Here is a 13,727-nt window from a genome sequence, read left to right on the forward strand (position 1 = left end):
ACTCAAACGCAGCTCTACTGGAAGTCAGGCACACAGCAGATTGACTATTTTATTTTCAAGCCTGCAGTAGAACGCCTAATTGGAGTTGCCATGGACCATGCTTCCTATTTAAATCTTTGAAAGGACCAAGTGACCTTATGAATCAGTGAGATCAACTATACAATTAATCATTTTTGTTGCATATTTTGTTAATCAATGTCCACAATGAGTTACTTATGGCTCTCATAGAGATACATGGCATTTCACATGCCCTGTGACTTTGGGTCTCACAAGTCAGAGCCTAAGTTGCACATGTGTAAAAAGAGCCATAATAATTATTATTATTATTATTATTATTATTATTATTATTATGTTGTTAAAATCATCCATATAAATTCTTGCCCACAAACACATGCTTATGAATGAAACATTTTTATGTTGTGAACGAGGTATCCAAAATTCTGTGCCTCAGAAGAAAACTCACAAAATATTATTTTCAAAATACTAAAATAGCTTCATCATTTATTATAGAATGCATAGCTCAGTAAATTACAGGCCAGGGATCTGTTTGCTACTGTTATATGTAGCATTGTGGCCACCCACCTCCTTAGAACTTAGTCAGGCCGCAAAGATGACACATGGGGCAGCAATATCAGGGTACTCAGGATGTATGAACTGCTTATCAGTGAGTGACAGCATAAAAACCTGTATTCTGCAAAAGAAGACACCTTTATTTCACAATTGTGAACAGGTTTGTAAAGAAATCAGAATGTCAATACAGACAAACGACTCTTATCTTTGCCCATGTTGTATATATGTTATTTGACAAATCTTAAAAACATTTCTGATCATTTCTGAGACAGTTGCATCATTAGAACCTACAGAAAATGCTGTCAGAAAATCAAATTGTGCATAATTAGGTCGATATAATTCGGAGGCCGTTTAGTGAATAAAGATTTTTTGTGCAATCATTTAATTTAAAGTTAATAAAGCTTCAACATTTATGTTGCTTAGTAAATAGACTTTACTACTTTAGTAAATCAACTTTGATAATCAATTTCCAAATTACCCAGTAGAAGGGGATTTACTAAAGTAGTCAATGATCATTTAGCTTAGTTACTCAATCAGAAAGGTTAAAAAGCAGGTTTTCACCTTCCATAGTACTGAATACTTGAAGTGAATGCACCTTCATTGCATCATAAGTAGATATTCGCTATTCCTGCACATTGCAGCAGAGATAAGCTCTGAGTAGATGTGTCTCCCTTTGGCCCTTGGCAATTAATAGAATTTTGAATCCAGGTTGAGGTCAGATTATTTTTGTCCATTAAAACAATCCATGCGGCACACGAAGATCTGTTTTTTTTTTTAATCCCTATATCATAGTGCATCATTATACCGAAAAAGTTAGAGAATAATTATGTCCTGCCTGTATTATTTATTTAGTGGTCATGGTAAAAAATATGTTGCACTTGGCATTATGTATTACAGAGGCAAGGTTGTACAACTAAGAAGGGTGACCCTAATTGTTCACTTATCATAACGATGATTATATAAGATATAATCCTTGGTTCTAAAAAACAGAAAGCCCCCCTCCAAACACACACCATAATAGCGATGTGCTGCCAGCAAGACCATTTCCTGCCCTGTCTGGAGCTGTCTTTGTGGCACTCTGCTGAACCTTGCCCTCTGCTAGAAAAGGGCTATTGCTAGCAGTGCTCAGACCTATTCATATCAATGACTGTCTTTAATAGGCGGCATAGCCGGAGTGCCATAGAGATAGTGAGAGCCACTTCTGCCTTCCTTACATCACTCTTCTGGCTGCTCTGCCTGGCCATGGCTGCATACCCACATCTAACACCAATCCTCATTATATGCTAGGGAAGAGTCCACTTGATTAGAATGGCCCTAATTCATTCACCAACAACGTATGCATCGTCTATTAGAAAAATAAAAATGAATCCTCTATTACTGTGTACAGCGACACGGAAGATGACAGCGCTATATAACATAATACAATTATATATATATATCCTATATACCATCCCAACCTAAAGATCAAATGGCCTTGCAACAATTTCATCGTATTTCAGTATATGAAAGACAACTAGTGCAGTAACTCTTAGCAACCAATCAGAATTTGCCTTTCACTGATCTAATTTCATATACTGAAATCTAATTGGAGGAGATGGATGCACCACTGTACACTTTTTGGGTAGATTTAGTAAGTTGAGACTCTTTACACATGTGTATGTATTTGCTTCAGTTACTCAATCATGTGCAGATGGCATAAGTGAAAATAAATTTGATTTCCCTAATTTATTGTTTGAAGATTTGCAGTCCTTTAGAAAAATTGGCCTTATTATCAATGTACTTGACAAATCAACGTATTTAATTACCATGATTATCATTGAATAGCAGGCAATAGTCCCTTTGATCACAGGGACTATTTAAAATTGTTGTCAAAATGTGTCTGGTGTATGTAAAAATAAGATAATTATGTAACTATATAATACAAATATTTTTCATTTGTAAGCATTAATGCTGCCAAAAGTATCCAGTGGCTTCGTTTTTCAAAATCTATAGCCATCTAGTTCCACCAGCCCCTCTCAATGGAGGGGATTTACTAAAAACTGGTACACACTAATCTAGTGCAACTGTGCACAGTAACCAATCAGCTTCTAGGTCTCCTTGTCAAAGCTTAATTGAACAAGCTGGAGTCAGAAGCTGATTGAATGCTATGCACAGCTGCACCAGTTTTAGTAAATCACCTTCTATATTAGATTGTAAGCTCCCAGGAGCAGGGCCCTCCTAACCCTGTTGTATTGAATTATATTTTTACTGTATTGTCTTCTTTTATATTGTAAAGTGCTACGAAAACTGTTGGCGCTATATATAATTCTGTATAACATCATAATAATTTCTAGGCTACTGTGGTCAATGGAGGAAAAATGTGAAAGTGCTTGCTATAGGGTATCATATAGTACTCTGCAGTTTGTTAATGATTTTTTTTCTTGAAGCAAAGTTGGGCTTCATTGTGATTTGTCTGATTTGCATAAACTGTAAAAATTATAGATTACTTAACAATAAAAAAAAATATTTCTAGATAGTTCTAACCTGAAATGAAATCATCCATGTTGGTTAATAATGAGATCTGATTTTATATTCCCACTAAAAAGGGTCAAATCAAACACACTTGGCTGACATTTTTTATTTAAATAAATATAAATATACTGCCGTTTTGTATAAAACTACTCACATGCAGGTGAGTCCTGTACACAGGTATAGAGATTCAACTATTTACAAGCAAATTTTACACAGTATCTACAGATGGAGCTAGTCACCTGCTTGGAGCAGAGCACACATGTACGATCAGATCGGACTCCGACCATTGCATACAATTATACTATGCTCCTACACACACAGTCCAGCAATCTGCAATTCTCCAGCTGTTTTTGGAACTGCAAGTCTTCTGGATCAGCTGCTTGTACTTGTAGTTCCTCAACAGCCATTGGATTCCAGTCTCTTTTCTATAGGGAGGTGCAGGGTGACTGTAGGACAGTTTGTAGGTGACATCTTCTATAAAGGTGAGATGTCCTTGTCTTCAGTGGTGGATGCTGGGGATAGGGAAGCTTCATCTTCTGAGCCAGGGTAATGAGTCTGGCCGCTGGCACATTTACAGCCCCCATGGGTACTCCTCTGAGCCCCCTTATTCTCTTTCTTGTGCTTCACCCTCCTGTTCTGGAACCAGATCTTCACCTGCTTCTCGGACAGGTTCAGGTAGGTGGCGATCTCAATCCTCCGGAGTCTGGACAGGTACATGTTGGAGGAGAATTCCCTCTCTAGCTCCAGGAGTTGGGTGCTGGTGAATGCTGTCCTCATCCTTTTCCCATTCTGGATCTGCCCACTTTCTGCACTTCCTAAACAGGATTAGACAAACATTAGTTTACATTAATCCAAGTACAGAAATTAATAGTATGGCAGGTTACTGGTCTTTAGATGCGCTGACTGCATTCGTTTTCTTCTTTTCACACATTTTTGCCCTTTAGATTCACCTTGTTATTCTGCCATTAACCCATTTCCCGGCCTAGGATGACAACCATACTGAGCAGCCTTGTGACCCAGGACAAGGAGTCCTACATAACACCTCCTTCTAGTTTCCATAACAGGGGGAGGTGTTTTGCAGTCATTGGAGATAGCAGGGAACAATGCTGATAACAGTCCAGGGGCAGGAAGCACAGGATATTTTTGTTCACTAGTGGAGTAGACAACAATTTCAGTGGTATTACTAGGTGTGCACAGCCTATTGCATTATGGTGTGCACCTCAAACCTTAAACACATAGGGGTTGATTTACTAAAATGGAAGAGTGCAAAATCTGGTGCAGGTGTGCAGGGTAGCCAATCAGCTTCTAACTTCAGCTAGTTCAATTAAGCTTTGACAAAAAAAACTAGCAGCTGGCATTGGGGTTTATTTACCAAAGATAGAGAGGGCAAAATTAGTCACAATTCTGCAGAGAAACCAATCAGCTTCCAGGTTTTATTGCTAAAGCTTAATTAAACAAGCTGAGGTTAGAAGCTGATTGGTTTCTCTGCAGAATTGTGACTAATTTTGCCCTTTCCAGATGGTGTCAGTATACAGCAGAGATTGGTGTCAGTAGGGCAGTGAATAGTGTCAGTAGTTTTTAATTTTTTTAAACAAATATTTTAGGAGCCCCATTAGGGGGCTTTGGTGAAATATCAGGGGTTTAAACAGGCGGAATCTACACCACATAGGGTGATTAGGGTGTGCCCAGGCACCTCTGGCACACCCTGTGCTCACGCCTATTGGTAAATTTAACAGACCAAAAGCAAGCTATTAGGAGAACCTTTTGTGAGTTTACATACAGTTTAACAACTTTACCAAATAAGTAAAGGAAATCACATAAATATGCAAATGAAATAAAAGTGTTTGTTCTTTAGCTGACATCATAGGCTTAATCTATATGTCTTTTTGAATAAATGTCAACTTTATTCCCTTAGGTATTTCATATTCCACAGGCCTGGACAGCTAACATTTCAGAATCTAGGATGGGGAGGAGCTTAAAGTGTATTTCCACTTTTGCAGCAGAGTTGGGATAACATCTACTTTATATTTGTTACATGTCCTCATTCATATAACATCACTGTGTTTGCCATGATTAACCCTGTAGGTACTGTGCTTGCATATCTCATTATCAGTTGTAAACTAGCTTTGAACACCAAGGGGTAGATTTACTAAAACGGGTGCACTCAGAATCTGATGCAGCTGTGCATGGTAGCCAATCAGCTTCTAACTTCAATGTTTTCAATGGAGGCATTCACACAGGTGTGCAAACATGCACAGCAATCAAATCAAAGACAACATCCAAAATTCTGCATTTGAGGACATGTGTATACATGTATGCCATTAAAAAAAAAAGAACAGGACAATTTTTATGCATTCAAAAATAGATCTATTTCCTGATCATTTATGCAGCAACTTTTTAGGAGGCCTTACCCAATTATCAGCTCAAGGCTGTGTACAGCTGCCTTCACCCATTCATGTATATGGGTGGCTGTAACTCTAGGACAATCTGCACACCAGAAACACATAGAGGCTTACTAAAGGAGTTAAGAATATTCACTTTCATTGTCCAATTATATAAAAGCAACTTTGTGTTTACTTGTTCTACCTACATATGATTGGAGAGAATAGTCAAACAATTTATTGTGCGAACATTCTCAATTCCTTTAGTAAATCCCTCTATGTCTTTAGGATGCATGAGGAAATATGCCCATGGGCATGCAGCCTTATTAGGTAAGATATTAATATATATATATATATATATATATATATATATATATATATATATATATATATATATATAGGTATGCTATGTAAATGGGAACTCATAACAAAGTGAGGCTCTCTCAAATGTGACTGCAAAAGTAGAAATACGCTTCAGAACACTTTTCAAACTCAGACAGGGTGCAGACATGCTTAGAAAGGCAGAAAAATAAAATGATTACAGGCCCATAATATAATGTCATTAAAGTAGACACCTGAGGGTTAATTTATTCTAATGTTCACTTAGCTTAGTGAGGCTATATTTCAATCATCCAATCATGGGCAAGGGAAATCCCTGTCTTTTAAAAATCCCTCTGCATGTAATTGAGTGATTGCAGTGAACAGTAAATCGATCAGAGGAAGCATTGATAGACCCAATGATGATATATGATATCTATTATGGTTATGCAGCATGTTCCAAGGTAGCTGACATTCCTCTATGGGACAAATATGCAGGCTGTGATACACTTGCACTTCAAATATGATGATTACAAATACATTCTTGAACTATTTTTTTATGAATAAATTTATTATTATTATTATTATTATTATTATTATTATTATTATTAGTAGTAGTAGTAGTAGTAGTAGTAGTAGTAGTAGTAGTAGTAGTATTAATAATAATAATAACAATAACAATAACAAGAAGAAGTTAATAATTCTATAAATAACTTGTTTTTTTTTATACTTAAACTATATAAACTAGACCCAAAAAATTAGCTAGCATAAACAGTTAAGCAGAAATTATTAATATAATTTGCAGAATTTGATGTTCTTGCAAGGGTTAACCCACTGGCATATTTTATGGTATATATAACCCCCCAGTAGGAAAATACACATTATTCCCCATGAATGATGCCCATATCAATTTAGAAGCATTTATTAAAGAGAATTGTGTGTAAGCTCCTGCTGCCTGAATAGCCTTGTTTCATGCAATCCAGCACACGTCACATTGATGCCCAGAATGTGCCCATATGCCCAGATCTGGAGGAGAAGGAAAGAAGTGGTGAAGGTCTCTCTTACCCATTGACAGGCAGTGGAATCTGCGAGGATCCGTCACGTTGTATGAAGGACTGCAGACAGTCGGGTGTGCCGGGTGGACCATGGCTGGGGTGGGCTGCTGGCTCATCCTTTGGCAATACTGGGCATCCCCTCCACCTTGGAACTGGCTCTTGAGCAGAGGGATGCTGCTTCTGGAGGAGTGCAGGTGAGAGCTGACACAGATGGGACACACACAGAAGCTGCCACTTTTCCTGGATGGGCAGACAGGTGCAGACACAGACATGAGTGGAGGGGAGGGCATCCTGATGGGCAAAAAGAAGTCCTGTCCATGGTGGTGATGGTGGTGATGATCATGTAAAGGTGGAGCAGGTCTTGGAGAGTCCTTTATGATCAAAGAATCGACATAAAAAGACCTGGACATCTCAGATCCCTTGGGGCAGACAGACAGCTTTCACTCTCTTTCAGATGAGCTTTCCTCTGAAGCTCACACAAGGCTCACAAGGTGCTTATGTTGAATAGCTAAACAAAAGGGTCCCTGGAGAGGGCTGGTCCTAGCGTCACCCACGTGCACCCCCATCCTGGCATTCTACACAGACCAATGGGAGCACGTGATCACAGCTCCATCTCATCCACTTCATTAAAGCCCACTTGATGGCTTGTCCAAGTTAACCAACTAACTGGGGGGAGGAAACTTTGGGAAATGTTTTGTTTGTTCATTTCATTCAGATACAGAAAAGATACTTTGCAGGGAGCAGCAGTGAAATTTAAACCCAGATTGCAACAAAGTATCAGAGAAATGTTTATTTGTTACTTTTATAGCAGTGTGTGACACTATCAGACGAATGTGCAGATATTGATTACTAGCAGGATTATTGTTATGGTATGAGAAAAGTAAAATTCCCATGACAAAATTAACTATTGCAACCAATCTAACCATGACATAGCTTTTTTGTCAACAGTATCAATTTGCTTTTTCATGTGAGCTGCCTTAAAGTGACACTAAACTCTGGTTTAAAAAAAAAAATCAAGTATGAATTCTTAATTCAAAAAAGTACCTTCTACTGCTGTCATCTTCCTCCAAATCTAAAAATGTATTTTTGTTTATTTATTTACTTATTTATTTATTTATTCATTTTTTATTATTATACTTTTTTTTTTTTGCTTCTATCCGCCTTTCTGTTAGAGGGTGGCTGCATTTGTTCTCCATGGTCATACTGTATATAAGAATGTAGCCACCTTCACTTGTTATCTACTGGGATGGACTAGGGACTATGGACTATAATGTTGCATGCATAGAGCAGAGCAACTAATTGGCATTGGTCTTTCCAAACAAATGGAAGTGAGGAAGAAAAGGAGAAGTTCGGGAGCTTATGGGGGACATTACAAGAAGGCAGAAAAACATAGAACACGAAAGAAAAAGTTGGCGCTTGCATCTACCTTGGTGGGGTTCCACCTGACTATTACACACCTTGATGTACAGGGGACTAATGAAAAAAATGATTGCAAATAGGTGACTGTACTCTGGAAAGGCTGGGGAAAAGAAGCACAAGGCGCCACTCTAAGTGCAATAAGTTCGCCTGCCTACTGACCCACCGTCCAAACGGAAGTGACGTCATCCCCCGGCATCCTGTGTGACCAGGAAACGTTGGCATCTACCGGCAGAACCTGCTCCACTTCTGACTTGGATGGTCTCCCTCCCGGACGGCTGTTCTCTTATGTCTGAAATGCCTGTTTTAAACTTACTCTTGTGAGTACATATGCATCATTTGCTTATTAAATTGTACAACTTATTGCACTTAGAGTGGTGCCTTGTGCTTCTTTTGCCCAGAAAAACATAGTAGGAAACTAATGGAAAACAGATTACAGGGGTAGTGGGTGTGTATAGATTATTTTTGGAGAATAAGGATATTGTTTAGTGTCACTTTAAAGTGCATCTATGGTCATAATTTAAAATTCTATTCATTTCTACATTGTGGGGAAGAACTACTAAAACAGGAGCATGCAAAATCTGGTGCAGATCTTCCAGTTTTTATTGTCAAAGCTTAAAGTGGTTGTAAAGTTTCAAGCTTTTTAACCTTCATGCATTCTATGCAAGAAGGTAAAAAAGCAGCCCACCCCAATAGTTACCTGAGCCTGATCTTCTTCCAGTGATGTGCACAAGAGCCTCAGTTGTCTGAGGACTCTCCCTCCTCATTGGCTGAGACAGCAGCAGGAGCCAGTGAGCCAATGAGGAGAGATAGGGGGCGGGGCCGAGCCGCAGCTCTGTGTGTGAATGGACACGCAGAGCAACGGCTCAGGAGCAAGCCTGCTCAGGTGCCCCCATTGCAAGCTGCTTGCTCTGGGGGCACTTGGCAGGAGGGAGGGGCCTGGAGCACTGGCAGGGACCCGAGAAGAGGAGGATCGAGGCTGTGCAAAACCACTACACAAAGCAAATAAATATGATATGTTTGTTTTTTTTTTATATTGCCTTTAATATCACTTTAATTGAACAAGCTGAAGTTAGAAGCTGATTGGCTACCATGCACAGCTGCACCAGATTCTAAATACTCCAGTTTTATTAAATCACCCCCTGTATTTCAATTGTTTTTTGGCTACTCCTATTAATCAGAACAATCTAAACTTGCTTTGTGAAGATTCCTACACATTTACTTGATTTCTGTAAAACAGATTCTCTATGCCTTATGAGTAGGCACTGCTGTGTCACACATTTCACAGAGCCCGCCTTCTGAACTACAGAGGTGCTGAGAGGAGGGGATTCAGGAGGTGGAGTCAGTACAGGAATCACAGCTTGCAGGCAGCAAGGTACTATGGGATGTGTAGTTCCTAGAAATTAATAGTCTACAGAGGAGAAGAGATGGCCAGCAGCCAGGGAGCACTCACAACATAAAGATTTTTGAAGCTGGCTTCTGATGGCTGAGAAGGAACAAGATGGCAGCATGGGACCCAGGCTGCTGCAACTGATCAGCCGATCACAGCAGAACAATGCTGGATCCACTGGGCAGGTGAGTATCTGAATACAGGACAAAGCTGCATAACAGGTAAGTGGGGAAAGAAAAAGCAAGTGAAGTTTCTCTTTAAGCTGGACATACATGGTTAGATTTTTGTTTGAACATTTGTAATAAAATCATGAATCAGAATACTCTTTCTTGCCATTATTGAGTCAACTAATTTCTTCCAGACTTGTGTATGTGAATGAAACCCTGGATGTGTTAATCATTGCAATATGTACAATTTTTTTCCTGAATGAAAATCACATTCACAGACAGAATTTCATTTTTTCGATAGAAAAATTCTGATCCTTCTCCTTCAAATGTTTTCATCACTGCGATTGAAAAGAAGTGTTGATTTGACATCACTAACTATTAGAAAATCAAACGAACTTTCTGCAAACAAAAGATTTCAAATAAAATTCCATTGGAGTATGGGCAGCTTTACCAAGACTACATTCTCCGAATATTATACGGGTCTGCTCACACTGACAGTTTACACCCCAACCCAAAAATGTAATATATTTCAGCTTACCAATCATTAGATGTGGTGACTGCATTCGTTTTTTTTTTCTTTGGCTTTTTCCCTCTGTGTTCACCTGGTGATCTGGATAGTATCACACCTCCTGTAATACAATGCCCCCACTCTGGATGAAGGAGCACGGGGGCACAACAGACAGCAGCATTGTCAGTGTGGGGAGGAGAGGAGTGGTAAATGTATTAGCACGTTTAGATACACTAAAAAATTTAAGTCAAACTCCAACTCACACTTTATAATCAGTTACAGCAAACAGTTTTTTCCTTTTGGGATAAAGGTTTTGCATGAATAAATGAAAACTAATCATTGTAATCCCCTCTGCAAGTGTTAAGTGGTTTGTCTCATCCATGTAAACTGGTCCATATTGCTGGAGAGTTTGTGCTGTGAAAAACAACAAACTTGCTGGCTGGATTACCTGAAGAAAATAGAAGAAAGAAAGCCTAAAAAAGGAAACGAATGCAGCCATCAAATCTAAAGATTGGTAAGCTGCAATAAAATAATTGTTTGCTTTTGGGTTTAATATCGCTTTAACTGTACCCATCTTGGTCTGGTTTATGTAGTGTGAGTGATCTTAAACATGCCCAGGTACGTGCCTGGGACCACTTGGAAAAGGTGGTCTGGGGCACAGTTCCCTTGTAGTCCAGTATGGATAACTTCAGTGTGAGAGCAAACTGGGTCTGAGCACACAATTCTCTATAGGTCACTGAGGGCATGTTCACACCAAGACGTACATTCAAGCTTGTGTCCTTTTTTATGCATTTCCTTGCATTATATTTCATTACGGCCTATTCATTTCAGTGGGCTACCTTATGCATGTGAAATATGCAAAAAAAAGATGCTGGCACAATTTTTAAAATCACGCCACACCAAAACACATGGTATTGCAGCACCATGCATTTTGGCAGGCATGAACATGCACGCATTTGCTAGATCTGTGCATCTGCAAAAGGACAGTGCATTTTTGTGTGGTGTGGGAACATGCGCAATTTTGCATGAATTTCCACACCGCACCTGATGTGAACGATCCTTGAGGACAGAAGCAGGGTTTTCTGTGATCTGGCTGGCAGAGGTGATGAAGTAACCAAGCCCAGGAACCCTTCCTTATAGCCCAGTGTGAGTGCAGACCCGCAGAGGGAGTGGGGACTAGGGATGAGCCGAACACCCCCCGGTTCGGTTCGCACCAGAACCCGCGAACGGACCGAAAGTTCGCACGAACGTTAGAACCCCATTGACGTCTATGGGACTCGAACGTTCGAAATCAAAAGTGCTCATTTTAAAGGCTAATTTGCATGGTATTGTCCTAAAAAGGGTTTGGGGACCCGGGTCCTACCCCAGGGGACATGTATCAATGCAAAAAAAACTTTTAAAAACGGCCGTTTTTTCGGGAGCAGTGATTTTAATGATGCTTAAAGTAAAAAAAAAAAAGTGAAATATTCCTTTAAATATCGTACCTGGGGGGTGTCTATAGTATGCCTGTAAAGTGACGCGTGTTTCCCATGTTTAGAACAGTCCCTGCACCAAATGTCATTTTTAAAGGAAAAAATCTCATTTAAAACTGCTTGCGGGTTTAATGTCATGTCGGGTCATGGCAATATGGATGAAAATCAGTGAGACAAACGGCATGGGTACCCCCCAGTCCATTACCAGTCCCTTTGGGTCTTGTATGGATATTAAGGGGAACCCCGCACCCAAATTAAAATAAGGAAAGGTGTGGGGCCACCAGGCCCTATATACTCTGAACAGCAGTATACAGGCGGTGCAAACAAGACAGGGACTGTAGGTTTGTTGTTAAGTAGAATCTGTTTGTAATTTTGAACATTTTTAACGTGTTTAGCTCCAGCCAAAAAATCTTTTCTAAGCTTTTTGGAAAACATAGGGAAGGGTTATCACCCCTGTGACATTTGTTTTGCTGTCTTTCCTCCTCTTCAGAAGATTTCACCTCACTTTTTTGTCCCAATGAAAAATGTTTTTTGAAAATTTGGGTTTTTTTGTGGAACAAGGATTGGAAAGCATCAGTGGAAAGGAGAACTTGTTTTCCCATATTAACTCTTACAGGAGAGAATTTCCCTTCCTAGGGGTAGATTTCATCTCACTTCCTGTTGTCTCCTTCCGTTTGCAAGTAGGAGTCGTTTGTAAGTTAGATGTTTGAAAGTAGGGTCCTGCCCTATATACTCAGCAGAAATTTGGGCCTTAGGTGTTGCTGTGGCCACAACACTGTAAGCCCTCACAGGGCCCTGCTGTGAAATATTAGATCAAGAATTGTAATTACATGCCCCTGTTGAACAGGAGCTGAAAAATTAGGCCTTAGGCACTGGTGCTGGTGCCACAACACTGCAACCCCTCACAGACACTCTAGTTGGAACGCAGGAACGAGCCCTGCTGCAAATTATTGCTTCAAAAATTGTAATTACACGCCCCTGTTAGACAGGGGCAGAAAAATTGGGCCTTAGGCACTGGTGCTGGTGCCACAACACTGCAACCCCTCACAGACACTCTAGTTGGAACGCAGGAACGAGCCCTGCTGCAAATTATTGCTTCAAAAATTGTAATTACACGCCCCTGTTAGACAGGGGCAGAAAAATTGGGCCTTAGGCACTGGTGCTGGTGCCACAACACTGCAACCCCTCACAGACACTCTAGTTGGAACGCAGGAACGAGCCCTGCTGCAAAGTATTGCATCAAAAATTGTAATTACACGCCCCTGTTAGACAGGGGCAGAAAAATTGGGCCTTAGGCACTGGTGCTGGTGCCACAACACTGCAACAAGCTATCAGCGTGATGATTGAGGAGGAAGAGGATAATTACTCAGGGATAGTCACTCAGCATCAGCATAGGCAGTCTTTGAAGGGATCTGAGATTTCAAAAAAAATTATTCGGTTACATCAGCATCAGGTGCTTGGTAGCTGGTGGTGATCCAAGACTCATTCATTTTTATGAAGGTCAGCCGATCGACCGAGTCGGTGGACAGACGCACCCTGTGATCGGTTACCACGCCTCCAGCAGCACTGAATGTGCGTTCCGAAAGAACGCTGGATGCAGGACAGGCCAGTAGCTCAATTGCATACTGTGCAAGCTCTGGCCAGTGATCCATCCTCAAGACCCAGTAACCCAGAGGATTTTCGGTGGGAAAGGTGTCCAAGTCTGATCTTGCCCCTAGGTATTCCTGCACCATGTAAAACAGACGCTGGCGATGGTTGCTGGAACCGATCATACCTTGGGGCTGCGGACCAAAAAATTGTCTGAACGCATCGGTCAGACGGCCACCTTCTCCACCGCTCCTTCTTTGACTGACCGAAGCCTCAGCAACACGTTGTCCAGAAACAGGAGTTTGTAACCTCCCAGTCTCTGGGAACGCGTTGCACAGACCTTTCTGCAAGG

General features: G+C 40.4%; 1 protein-coding gene across 1 annotated transcript; it reads right to left on the reverse strand.

Moving 5' to 3' along the window:
- Positions 1-3,214: 3,214 nt before the first annotated feature.
- Positions 3,215-7,644, reverse strand: GSX2 (GS homeobox 2). The gene is made up of 2 exons (XM_073612259.1): positions 6,846-7,644; positions 3,215-3,896 (listed from the first exon to the last, which is right to left on the reverse strand). Exons 1-2 carry the CDS (start codon positions 7,243-7,245, stop codon positions 3,556-3,558), a joined length of 741 nt encoding a protein of 246 aa, XP_073468360.1. The 5' UTR covers positions 7,246-7,644; the 3' UTR covers positions 3,215-3,555.
- Positions 7,645-13,727: the final 6,083 nt, after the last annotated feature.

The sequence above is a fragment of the Aquarana catesbeiana genome, linkage group LG01 (assembly GCF_042186555.1).
Source record: "Aquarana catesbeiana isolate 2022-GZ linkage group LG01, ASM4218655v1, whole genome shotgun sequence".
Taxonomy (NCBI): domain Eukaryota; kingdom Metazoa; phylum Chordata; class Amphibia; order Anura; family Ranidae; genus Aquarana; species Aquarana catesbeiana.